General features: G+C 37.5%; 1 protein-coding gene across 1 annotated transcript in view; it reads left to right on the top strand.

The window, feature by feature from the left end:
- The first annotated feature begins 13,345 nt into the window (after positions 1-13,345).
- DNAH9 (dynein axonemal heavy chain 9) overlaps positions 13,346-14,236 on the top strand; it is a 241,202-nt gene continuing 240,311 nt past the window's right edge. The window contains exon 1 of the mRNA XM_074319350.1: positions 13,346-13,564. Coding sequence (XP_074175451.1) covers positions 13,433-13,564 — 132 coding nt within the window. The 5' untranslated portion in view covers positions 13,346-13,432. The remainder of the gene's footprint in view (positions 13,565-14,236) is intronic.

Genomic DNA, 14,236 nt, shown 5'->3' with positions numbered 1-14,236 from the left:
ATGATAATTTCAAGATCCATCCATGGTATCGCAAATGGCAGTATTCCATCTTTTCTTATGGCCAAGTAGTATTCCATTGTGTATATGTACCACATCTTTGTTATACAGTCATCCAATAAAGGACACTTTGGTTGTTTCCATGTGTTGGCCGCCATGAATAATACTGCACTGAACATCAGGGGCACATATATCTTTACGGATAAATGTTTTCAGATATTTTGGGTAGATACCCAGAAGAGGGATTGCTGGGTCATATGACTCAGTCTTTTCCTTAAAATGCGTTTTATTGCTATTTCTTACCTTAACATGCTGGCTAGAACTTCTAGTCCAATGTTGCAAAAGTGGTGATGACAAGTAAGTGCCCTTGCCTTGTCCCTGATCTTAAAGGGGATGCTTTCAACATTCCACTACTAAGTATAATATTTGCTATGAGTTTTTGTTGATTCTCTTTATCTGATTAAAAAGTTCCCTTCTATTACTATATAGTTAAGGGAATTTAGCATAAATAATAATATTTTATCAAGTGATTTTCCTAATTACAGTAAGATAATTCTGTTTTTCCCCCCCTCAAAATCTTAAAGTGGTGAACATGTTGTTTGTTTTCTAATATTAAACCTACCCAGCATTACTGAGGTAAGCCTAACACAAAGTACTATATTTTCCAATATATTCATTGGTTGATTTTGTTTGCAAATATTTTGTTTAGCATTGATGCACCTATTTTGCAATTGAGATTGTCCTTCAATTTTTCCTTCCTTATTCTATCTTTGTCTGATCTTGCTCTGTAGTTTTGCTGGTTCATAAAATGACTTAGGAAGTAATTTTTATTTATTCTCTGGAAGAGTTGGTGTAAGGTTGGATTTCTCTGATCCTTGAAAGTTTGATTTAAATCTCCCATTGAGCCATCTGGGCTTGGTATTTTCTTTGTGACAAGATTTTTACCTACTTAATTTTTCTAATGGTTATAGGAATATTAAGGTTTTATATTCCTTAGTAGGTCATATTTGTCTAGGAATGTATATATTTCATATAAATCTTCAAACTATTGTCATAAAATTTATAATATTCTCTTACCTATTTAATCTATACAGAATCTGTGGTTATGTTCCTCTTCTTATTTCTACTCAATCTTATTTGTCCTTCTGGTTTCTTTTCTTGACTAATCTTGCCCACAGATTTACAAAGAACTGTCTTTTGACCCCATGCATCTTCTTCATTATAATTTTATTTCTATTTCAATAATTTATTCTTTTATGTTTATTGTTTTTATTCTTTCATGTTTATTGTTTCCTTCTACTTTCTTTGGATTTATTTTCTGTTCTTTGGCTGACTTAAGATGGATGCTTGTTGACTTATTTTGAGCCTTCTGTCTTTTTTAATGTAACACTTAAAGTTATAAATTCCGAAAAATGGCGGAGTGAGGTGATCCTCTGTAAAGCTCCCCTGGAATTTACAAAGAATCGAACAACAAAAACTCCACAAAGGACTCCCTGCACAGCAGACAGGCAAGACGAAGAGGCCCACTACCGACTGAAATCACCTACAGGTGGGAGATTCGCGCGAGTGGAGGGAGGAGGAAAGGGAGAGGTGCGCGGAGACGGAGCCGCGCGGGCGCAGGACGCAGACCTAGCTCAGTGCGCCGAGCTCGCTGCCTCCCGGAACTACCGCAGCTGCGGGAGAGGGAAGAACTCGGACTGCTAGGGCTCCGCTTGTGGCCCACGGGGCTGAGGGGACAGCATATAACACGGCTGAACCCAACGCTCACGGCAGAGACCTCGGAGAAAAGACTGAGGGAAAAAGGCTGAAAACGGTAGTTTAAGCCCGCACTGCCGAGCAGAGAACGGAGCCTTAGGCACTGAGACTAGCCGCCCCCTCCCTCCCCTCCCAGAGCTCGCCCCGCCCCCACCTGCCCGGTGCTAGAAGCAAAACAGTAGCAGTGTCAGATCAAAACAACAGAAAATTTGCTATTTTGAGAACTGTGTACCGCAGACACAAATTCACAGCCCAACTAGTTCCGGCAAAGGGGAGAGAGCTGTGGAAGCAGGATCGGCTGTGGTGGTGGTCGCCGCCATTGCTCTGGGCCACCTCTCACAACTCACCCCGCCCCTGACCCCACCTATTTGGGCGGATCCCTGCAGGAGTAAACAGAACTGCTGAAACATACGGGCTCTGAATCAGGAGCTGGAAGAGCTTTGGAACATCAAAAGCTCTCCGCATACCCCCCGGGACACTGCGCCCTGTGACCTAGATGAACTATAAATAGAGGAGAAGCCCGTCTCCCAGGGAATCCCCCCATTGTGTGAGAAGTTGGAATAGTGCAGAGAAAACATAGCACTACCGTGTGGGAGGGAGAAATAATAAAACATTCTACCAACAAGTACTGGCAAACAAAAGAAAGACTGCTTTCTATCAACCTGTTGCAGAAGTCACTCCTGTAGATGTCTAGGAAGAGAAATAGTAAACCAGTAATCGCCATGAATAACCAAGGCAACAAGATAGCTCAGAAAGAAAGTGAAAAATCTCCAGAGAAGGCACTTAAAAATACAGAAATACGAAAGAGATTGAAATCTTAAAAAAGAACCAAATAGAATTTCTGGAGATTAAGAACTCAACAGAAGAAATTAAGAATGAAATAACCAGCTTAGGTAGTACAGTTGACCAGATGGAGGAAAGAATCAGTGACATCGAAGATAGAAACCTGGAAATGACACAGATAGAAGAAGAAAGAGACTTGAGACTTAAAAGAAATGAAAGAACTCTACAAGAACTTTCTGACTCCATCAGAAAGAGCAATATAAGAATAATGGGCATACCAGAAGGAGAAGAAAGAGAGAAGGGAACAGAGAATATATTCAAACAAATTGTCGATGAGAACTTCCCAAATTTGTGGACAGAACTGGACCCTCGAATCCAAGAAGCAAATAGAACACCTAGTTACCTCAATCCCAACAGGCCTTCTCCAAGGCACATTGTATTGAAGCTGTCTAAAATCAACGACAAAGAAAGAATCCTCAAGGCAGCCAGGGAAAAGAAGACGGTAACATACAAAGGAAAGCCCATTAGATTATCATCAGATTTTTCAGCAGAAACTCTACAAGCCAGGAGGGAGTGGAACCAAATATTCAAACTATTGAAAGAGAGAAATCATGAGCCAAGAATAATATATCCAGCAAAGATATCCTTTAGATATGAAGGAGGAATAAAGACCTTTCCAGACATACAGAAGCTGAGGGAATTTTCTAATACACGACCTGCACTACAAGAAATACTAAAGGAGGCTATTCGACCACCATCAACAGGGACAATTTGTGGCAACCAAAACTCAAAAAGGGGGAGAGTAAAGGCCTGAACGGGAATATGGGAATGGAGAAAGTAAGCGTGCTGAAGAAAATGGAATACTCTAAATATCAAACTTTCTTTTACATAAACTTAAGGGTAACCACTCAAAATAAATCCAGAATTGAAATATATACTGAAATAAAAGAAGAAACAGAGGGAATCATCATAGAATACCACCACACAGAAATAATAGACAACAACAGAAAGGCAAAGAAACAATGGAGACACAGCCTTACCAGAAAACTAAAGACAGGATGACAGGAAATCCTCACATATTAATAATCACCCTAAATGTAAATGGACTGAACTCACCAATAAAAAGGCACAGAGTAGCAGATTGGATCAAAAAACTAAACCCAACCATAGGCTGTCTCCAAGAGACACATCTAAGCTACAAGGACAAGCATAGACTCAACGTGAAAGGGTGCAAATTGACACTCCAAGCAAACGGTACCCAGAGAAAATCAGGTGTAGCCATAATGATATCAGATGAAACAGACTTCCAGGTGAAAAAGATAACAAGAGACAAAGATGGACATTTCATAATGGTGAAGGGACTGTACAACAAGAAGACATAACAGTCATCAATATTTATGCCCCCAATCAGGGAGCACCAAATACACCAAGCAACTACTAACAGAACTAAAGGGAGAAATTGACCAAAACACAATTATACTAGGGGACTTAAATACATCATTGACAGCTATGGATAGATCATCCAAACAGAAAATAAATAACGAAATAGTAGCCCTAAATGACACATTAGATGAAATGGACATAATTGACATTTATAGAGCACTTCATCCTAAAACATCAGACTATACATTCTTTTCTAGTGTACATGGAACATTCTCAAGGATAGACCATATATTGGGACATAAAATCAGTCTCAACAAATTTAAGAAGATTGAAATCATACCATGCATATTCTCTGATCACAAGGCTTTGAAATTGGATATCAACTGTAAAAAGAAAGCGGGATAAGACAAATACATGGAGATTAAACAACATACTTTTAAAGAAGGACTGGGTCAAAGAAGAAATTAGAGGAGAGATCAAAAGATACATAGAAACAAATGACAATGAAAATACATCCTACCAAAATTTTTGGGATGCAGCGAAAGCAGTTTTAAGAGGGAAATTTATCTCATTACAGGCCTATCTCAAGAAACAAGAAAACTCCCAAATAAATAACCTCATGTTACACCTTAAAGAACTAGAAAAAGAAGAACAAGTAAAACCCAAGGTCAGCAGAAGAAAGGAAATAATAAAAATTAGAGCAGAACTAAATGAAATAGAGAACAAAAAGACAATAGAAAAATTTAATGTGACAAAGAGCTGGTTCTTTGAAAAGATTAACAAAATTGACAAACCCTTGGCTAGACTTACTAAGATAAAAAGAGAGAAGACACTGATTAACAAAATCAGAAACGTAAAAGGGGAAGTTATCACGGACACCACAGAAATACAAAGGATCATCCAAGAATACTATGAAGGACTATATGCCACCAAATTCAACAACCTAGAAGAAATGGACAAGTTCTTAGAAACATATAGCCTTCCAAGGCTGAACCATGAAGAACTGGAAAATCTAAACAGACCGATCACCAGTAACGAAATTGAATCAGTCATCCAAAACCTTCCCAAAAGCAAAAGTCCGGGACCAGATGGCTTCACTAGTGAATTCTACCAAACCTTCAAAGAGGATCTAATACCAATTCTGCACAAACTCTTCCAAAAAATTGAAGAAGAGACAGTACTCCCTAACTCATTTTATGAGGCCAACATTACCCTGATACCAAAACCTGGTAAGGACAGCACAAAAAAGAAAACTACAGACCAATATCTCTAATGAATACCGATGCAAAAATCCTAAATAAAATTCTAGCAAATCGAATACAACAATGCATTAAAAAGATTATTCATCACGACCAAGTGGGGTTCATCCCTCCATCAATGTGATACATCACATAAACAAAATAAAGGACAAAAATCATATGATTATATCAATTGATGCAGAAAAGCATTTGACAAGATACAACATCCATTTATGATTAAAACACTTAATAAAATGGGTATAGAAGGAAAATACCTTAACATAATAAAGGCCATATATGACAAGCCCTCTGCTAATCTCATAATTAATGGAGAAAACTGAAGCCCTTTGCAATCAGGCAAGAGAAAGAAATAAAAGGCATCCAAATTGGGAATGAAGAAGTTAAATTATCACTCTTTGCAGATGACATGATGCTATATATAGAAAACCCTAAAGACTCCACCAAAAAGCTATTAGAAACAATCAACGAATACAGTAAAGTTGCTGGCTACAAAATCAACGCACAAAAGTCCATTGCCTTCCTATATACTAACAATGAAATCTCAGAAAAGAAATACAAAAAACAATTCCTTTTGCAATTGCAGCAAAAAGAATAAAATACCTAGGAATAAACTTAACCAAGGATGTGAAAGACCTATATGCTGAAAACTATAAGACATTTTTGAAAGAAATTGAAGAAGACACAAAGAAATGGAAAGACATTCCGTGCTCATGGATTGGAAGAATCAACATAGTTAAAATGGCCATATTACCCAAAGCAATATACAGATTCAATGCAATCCCCATCAAAATCCCAATGGCATATTTTAAAGAAATAGAACAAAAATCATCAGATTTGTTTGGAACCACAAAAGACCCCGAAAAGCCAAAGCAATCTTAAGAAAAAAAGAACAATAATGGAGGTATCACACTTCCTGACTTTGGCCTGTACTACAGGGCCACAATAATCAAAACAGCATGGTATTGGCAGAAAAACAGACACATAGACCAATGGAATAGAATTGAGAACCCAGAAATAAAACCACATAAATGTGGACAGATGATTTTTGCCAAAGAAGCAAGTACGATACAATGGAGCAAAGACAGCCTCTTCAATAAATGGTGCTGGGAGAATTGGATAGCCACGTGCAAAAGAATGAAACTGGACTGCTATTTGTCACCATGTACCAAAGTTAATTCAAAATGGATCAAAGACTTAAGCATAAGACCTGACACAATAAACTGCATAGAAGAAAACATAGGTACTAAACTTATGGACCTTGGGTTCAAAGAGCATTTTATGAACTTGACTCCAAAGGCAATGGAAGTAAAAGCTAAAATAAACGAATGGGACTATATGAAACTTAAAAGCTTCTGCACAGCAAAAGAAACCATTGACAAAATAAAGAGGCCACCAACTGAATGGGAGAAGATTTTTGCAAACAGTGCCTCCGATAAGGGGCTAGTATCCAGAATATACAAGGAACTCATGCAACTCAACAACAAAAAACAAACAACCCAATTGAAAAATGGGCAGAGGACTTGAAGAGACATTTCTCCAAAGAGGACATACAAATGGCAAATAGACATATGAAAAATGCTCAACATCACTAATCATCAGAGAAATGCAAATCAAAACCACAATGAGATATCACCTCACCCCAGTCAGAATGGCTATCATCAACAAGACAAATAGAAAGATGATATAGGAACATTTGTGACAACATGGATGGATCTTGAGAGAGTAATGCTGAGCGAAACAAGTCAGACAGAAAAAGCAGAGAACCATGTGATTTCACTGATATGTGGTATATAAACCAAAAACAACAAAAGAACAAGACAAACAAATGAGAAACAGAAACTCATAGACACGGACAATAGTTTAGTGGTTGCCAGAGGGTAAGGGGGGTGGGGGGGGGTGAGGGTAAGGGGGATCGAATATATGGTGATGGAAGAACTGACTCTGGGTGATGAACACACAATGGGATTTATAGATGATGTAATACAGAATTGTACACCTGAAATCTATGTAATTTTACTAACAATTGTCACCCCAATAAATTTAATTAAAAAAAAAAAAAAGTTATAAATTCCATTTGCAGTACAATTTTACCTACATGTCACAAGCCTTAGTATGCAATATTTTGATTATAATTTAGTTCTAAATTTTTTAATATCCATTATGTTGTGTTTATATATATTTAATTTTCCAAATATGGGGTTCTTCTAGTTACATTTCTGTTACTAATTTCTAACAATGTGGTCAGAGACTGTGATATATGTAATAACAATGTCTGAAATTTGTTGAAGCTTGCTCTATACACTACAGTATGGTCAGTTTTTGTAATTGTTCTGGACACTTACAGTGGTACCTCGGTTTTCTTTTTTTTTATTATTAAATTTATTGGGGTGACAATTGTTAGTAAAATTACATAGATTTCAGGTGTACAATTCTGTATTACATCATCTATAAATCCCATTGTGTGTTCATCACCCAGAGTCAGTTCTCCTTCCATCACCATATATTTGATCCCCCTTACCTTCATCTCCCACCCCCCACCCCTCTTACCCTCTGGTAACCACTAAAATATTGTCTGTGTCTATGAGTTTCTGTTTCTCATTTGTTTGTCTTGTTCTTTTGTTCTTTTTGGTTTATATACCACATATCAGTGAAATCACATGGTTCGCTGCTTTTTCTGTGTGACTTATTTCGCTCAGCATTACTCTCTCAAGATCCATCCATGTTTTCACAAATGTTCCTATATCATCTTTTCTTACTTTGTTTACAGTGGCCAAGACATGGAAACAACCAAAATGTCCTTCGATAGATGAATGGGTACCTCGGTTTTCGAACGTAATCTGTTCCGGAAGACCGTTGGAGTTCTGAAACATTGGAAAACAGCCGACAGCTAGGCCTCAGGATCTTGCTGTCAGCCATGTGATATGTTGGACTTCTGAAATGTGTTCGAAAACTGAAGCATTTATTCTGGGTTTACGGCGTTCATAAACCGAAATGTTTGTCAACGGAGATGTTTGAAAACCGAGGTACTACTGTATTTGAAAAGAATATGTATTCTTATAACTGCTGGGTGTAATGTTCTGTACATGCTTATTTGATCAAACTTGTTAATTGTTTTATTCAAATCCACTGTATCTTCACTGCCTTGTTTGTTTTTTGTTTTTGTTTTTGTCTGCTTAATTTATCAGTTACAGAGATAGTTGTGTTAAAAAATCTTCCGCTTTGATGGTAGATCTTGAATTTCTCCTTGTACTTCTGTCACTTTTTGTTTCATATATTTTAAGCTTATGTGAGCATACAGAGTTTAACTTTATATATCTTCCTGGCAAATTGAAGCTTTTAGCCACACATTAAAGATCTTCTTTATCACTAGCTGTATTTCTTGTAGTAAAATCTGTTCTATCTTATATTACTGTAACTAAACCAGTTTCCTTTGTATTATATTTGCCTGGTGTCTCTCATTTTATCCTTTGGCTTTCAGTCTCTCTCTGCCTTTATGTTAGGAGAAATTTTTATAACAGGCATAAAATTGAAGGTTTATCTACCTTACTGTATGTCTTATACCTGAAGGGTTTTGTTCATTGACATCTATTCTGCCATATTTAGATTCATTCCTACTATTTTATTATGTACTTTCTATTTGATCTTTTCCTTTTTTTTTCTCCTTTCTTGCCTGCTTTTGGGTTGAATGTTTGTTTGCTTTTTTAATGTTTTCTTTTGCTTTTCCTCTTTCTTATTCCATTTTTACCTTTCTGCTAATTTGCATGTTGTACTATCTAGGTCTACTGCTCTAGTGGGCACTGTAGCTATTTTAATAAGCATCCTTAAAAGGGATAAATTTATCAGTATTGTTACTCTCCTCACAATCAATCCAAAAATGTTAGAATAGTTTGATCTCAGGTGTTCATCCATTGAATTACATTCTGTTATTCCCAGTAATTTCAATTGTTCTCTATTTGTTTAAACTCCAAAAATTATACTTTATTTTTATATATTCAATATTTATTTAATTTAACTACATATTTACTGATATCTTTGTTCTTTACACTACAGACCTGTTATCTACAGTATATGCATTAGAAGTTCCTTTAATAAGGGTTTATTGGTGGAACCCTTTCATTTTTTTCTTTGCTTGAAAATGTATACATTTGTTCTTGGAAAAAAAATGGTTTTGTGGAAGAGAGAATTTTAAGATAACAGGTATTTTCTGTGAGTCTACTGAAAGTGTTATTCCACTGTGTCTTGCCTTCCATTTTTGCTGTTGAGTAGTCAGTCAGCCATCGGTCTAATGTTTTTTGTTTGTTTGTTTTATTTTGTAGAAATCTGTCTTTACTCTGAAACTAATTTTAAGAGTGTTTTTGGTCTTTTTAGTATTCTGCAGTTTCATATTGAAGTGCCTGTGTGAGTTTCTTTACATTAATTCCACCTGGAATTTGTCAGGCTTTACATTTGGTGTCTTTCAGCAATTCAAGAAAATCCTCAGGCAGCATCTCCTCAAGATTGCTTCTTGCCCTTTCTCTCTGTGTTCTGGAGCTCTTATTACACTTATGTGAGATCTTTTTCTTGCCCTCATGCTTTTTTAACAATTTTTATATTTTTCAATAACTTCTCCACTTTTATCATACAGCAGCCTAATTCTGTCTTTCAGCTTTTTCTAAATCTCCTGTTTAATCCATTCAACAAGATTTAATTTTTAATTATACTTTCCATTTTTAGATATTCTACTTGGTAATTTTGTAATTTTGCTTGCTCATTTTATACCCTCTTGTTCTTTGCTCAAATTTTATGGCTTCTATTTTATTTATTTATTCATTTTTTAAGTTCTAAAATACATTAATTAGAGGATATTCTGAAGACAACTTTTGATTTGTCAGCTTAAATATGGTTTGTTTCTTCATGCCACAGATTAAAGGCAACATAAAGCCCTACAGAAAATTATTAGCGTCTTTCTCCTAAAATTGCCCATTATCATAGCACAGTATGATCATTTTTGCTTTGCTAAAATACATATGAAAAGTTTTTCCTATGCTTCTTTTCACAAAGTAATGCCACCGCAGGCCATAATTTTCATGTTATTCACCTCAATAAATTTTGTCACTTCTCAGAATCCATCATTTAATAAGAAGGTCCACGCACTATCGCAGATTCTGGGCATATCTGAAAAGCCTCTGAAATTGCCTCCATTCCTGACTTGGAAACAATGCTGAATTTAAACTTGAACATAAAGCTGGGTCGGGGGAGGGGCTGTGACCTACTGAGACTGTAAGAGCTTATCTAGGCTTCTGGAGGGTGATTCCTAAAGAAAGCATTTCTGTCTAAGCTGATATATCATGCTTAAAAATATGAAGCTATTTTTCTTAGTCTTGAATTGATGTCCAAGAAATTGCAGGGAAAGCACTTTCTCCTGCTATGTGAGTCAAGAACAATGAAGTAAGATGCTTAAAAGAGAACTCTTTTTGTGGCCTTTAAATATATTAAATATTGCTATTTTATGTTCTGCATCTGAGTTCCAACATCTGAAATCGTCACAGGTTTAATTTTGCTGTTTCTGCTGGCCCCTACTCATGGTGACTTCCTTCCTTGTGTATTTTGTGACTTTTGATTGTAAAAATAATGTTCCTTGGATTTTATCTATGGGAATCCTTTGAGGATTGGATTCTGCTTGCATTTCTCTGGAAAGGATTTGTATTTGTCTCTGCCAGTCCTCAAGGGACTCCTGCAATCCCAGACCACTTGTACTTCAACTTGCCCTGTGGTCCCCTTAGTGCCCAGGTTAAGGCAGGTACGTTTCCGTACTGTCCTTTTCTGTGCAGCGTATGTATTTCTTGTTCACCCTTACGGTATTGCGACTTCATGGGCAGCTTTCTATTAGCCCCCTCACCTTGTATGGGTCCTAGGCGGAGTCACTTGTTCCCCACATGCCATAAAGCTGTCAAAAGAGAAACTCAAGGTCTCCGGGGATCAGTAGAAACTATCACATGAAAGCCAGCTTTGAACCTTACTTAGTTCTTGCTCTAACTACATTTTCAGCCTCTGGAGATTCATTAATTTCATGTTACTTTAGTGATGCATTTTGAAGTGATTTTGAAATATTTGCTTAAGCATATTAATTGTTTTAGCAGAAGGGTTATTCATATTACCATGTACATCAGACAGCTAGAAACAGAAGTCCATGAGTCTCCAACTTTCTCTGCAGTCACCATTGATTTTCTTATGGCCAATTACTGTGGCAATTATCAGCTCTCATCTTACTTGTATTTCACAGCAGGATTTGACACAACTGATCACTCCTTTCCCAAACAGTTTCTTTCTCTGGCTTTCAGGATACCTTACTTTTATTGTTTTCCTTCTATTTTACTGGCTATGCCTTCTTGGTCTCCTTAGCTGGGCTCATCTCTTCTTCTAGATTTCAAAATACTAGAATTCTTGATACCTCAATCCTGAACTGTCTTCTCTATCTACATTCTATTCTGGGTGACATCTAAGCCAACAACTTAAATCCATCTGTTTGCTGGTAAGTACCAAGTATATATTTTCACCCCTGTCAGGAACTCTAGACTTACATTCAACTGCCTATAAGTGTCTCACTTAGGTGCCTGGTGTCTGTGACGCCCCTCATACCTAACATGTTTAAACTTATTCTTCTCCCTCCAAGAAAAGCTGGTCTTCCCCAGACCTTTAAATGGCATCATCATTTGCCCCATTGCCAGGAGTCACTGTTGATTTTTCTCGTTCCCTCACACCTTTTCCCCCAATACATCAGGGGGCCCCACTGGCAATACATGCAGAATTATCTTGAATCTGACTACTTTTGACATCCACCATCCAGTTCAAAGACAACATCTTCTGTCTACACCTGGGTACCAACCGTAGTCCCTAAATGGCCTCTATTCTTGATTTCCCATCGCCAATGCCACCACCACCATCACTACCGCCTCCAGCTAAAACCTGTTCTCTGCCAGTTACTGATCATTTGGAAAATATGAATCAAGTCATGTCATTCTCCTTCTCAGAGTCCTTGTGCTTAGAATAAAACCTGGGCTTACCATGGTCAGTAAGGCCCTGCAGTATCTGGCCCCTGTCAATGCTCTGACCTCTCCCTCCATGCTGCCTCCTTTCCACTTATGCTTCCACCACGCTGACTTTTTCCCTTTTACTCAAACAAATCAAACTTAATCCAGTCTCAGTGCCTTTACTCACGCTTCTCCTTCTACCTGGAAAGCTCTTCTCCCATTTCTTCCTGTGGCTCACTTCTTCACATCATTTACATTTCTGCTCAAATATTCTCTCAGGAAAAAGGCCTCACTGAGTGCTCCATATGAAATAGCCCTCTTCTTAGTCTCTATCTCTTTATCTCATAGCACTCATCTCTATGTGAAAGTATACAACTGATTTTATCACTGTTTCCTATTTACTTTTCCCACTAGAATGTAAACTTCATTAGGGCGGAGCCTTTGTTTATCTTATGTATGATTCTACTTTCAGAACCTGGAGACATGCTAGGGGCTCAGAATAGATAGATGCTCAATAAACATTTTTGAATGAAAGAATAAATCACATTTAATTCTTATAATATCCAGTGAAACAGAAATGATCTTTCCAATCTTATAGGTGAGGACACTGAGTCTCAGTGATGCTAAATGACGTGGCCATGGTTACACATCTCCTAAGTGTCAAAATCTAACCCAAATGTGTCATGATTTTAGAGGTCACAGTATTTTTTTTTTTTTTCAGTTTTTTTAACTTTTCACTTTGAAATGATTTCAGACTTACCAAAAAAGTTACAAAAATAGTACAAAGAGGTCTCTTTTGGCTTCAGTTTTCCCAAGTAATAACATCTTGTGTAACCATAGTACTGCAAACCAGGAAGTCAATATTGATATAGAACTGGTAACTAATCTACAGACTTTATTCACGTCACCAGCTGTCCCACCAACGTGTCATGTCTCCTGAGTTCCCTGCAGCATGGAGGTCTCAGTCTTTGTCTTTCATGACTTGGACACTTCTAAAGAGGCCTGTATTCTTATGGGATAGTCACTGCAGCGTGCTGGGCCCATGGAAAGTTTTCTGTAACAATAGCCATTATTATTGGAGAAATAAATGAATCTTCCTTTCCAGCAGTGGAAGGAAAATGGCTCCTGATGTTCTCTTTGTTTGTTTTGCTTAGCTTGGCTGACCTTGAAGTGTTTATAAAAAATAGTGAGAGCAGCCTGCTCAAGGAAGTTGAAAAAGGAGATTTCAAAGGATTGGTTGAGGTAATGGGACAGCTCCTGGCTCTTAAGGAACGGCAGAGCAGCACCGACGAGATGTTTGAGCCCTTAAAGCAAACTATTGAATTGCTGAAGGCCTATGAACAAGAATTGCCAGAAACAGTGTTTAAGCAGTTAGAGGTCAGTGCAAAGTTTATGTTTTCTTAATAAAAGAAATAGAGGGACAGTTTCAGGATTTCAGAGTGAGGTGAGCTGGCTTGAAGTAATGAAAAACAGGTTTGGCGACAACCCAAGGTCCATGTTTTGGGACTGTATGTGTAGTGTATGTGTAATGTCTAGCACATGCTTGAAACTCAGTAAATATGAAACAACATAATACTGGAGATACCTGGGAGAATTGATGTGGATGAAGTGTTTTGGTTTTTTTTCCAGAATTAGGGCTGAACCAACTTTTGCATTCAGAGGAAAAAGTCAGGTCTGAGAAATGTTAACGTGCTCTAAGAGGACATATTAAGTTGGTGCAAAAGTAATTGTGGTTTAAAAGGATAATACTTGCAAAAACTGCAATTACTTTTGCACCAACCTAATAAAATAACCAAGCACTTTTGAAAATACGGAACAGGGCACAGATTACTAGGTTAGAGGTTAGGTCAAGAAGAATGGTGTTGAATCTAAAGTAGGTAACAATGAGGGGAGCAGGCAACCAGGGAGCTAAGTCAAGGAAGGGGGATTGAGAACAGCCCAGTGATACCGGGACATCGTCACATGGCTTTGTCGCAGAGATGGAGACACCTGGGTACTGTCCTACTTCAGAACTGTGGGGGCGGGGAGCACATTGTGTGTCTGACCACA

This window comes from Rhinolophus sinicus, linkage group LG15, assembly GCF_036562045.2.
Source record: "Rhinolophus sinicus isolate RSC01 linkage group LG15, ASM3656204v1, whole genome shotgun sequence".
Taxonomy (NCBI): Eukaryota; Metazoa; Chordata; class Mammalia; order Chiroptera; family Rhinolophidae; genus Rhinolophus; species Rhinolophus sinicus.
The sequence above is the reverse complement of the archived record's forward strand: the minus strand, read 5'-3'. Positions and strand labels throughout refer to the sequence as shown.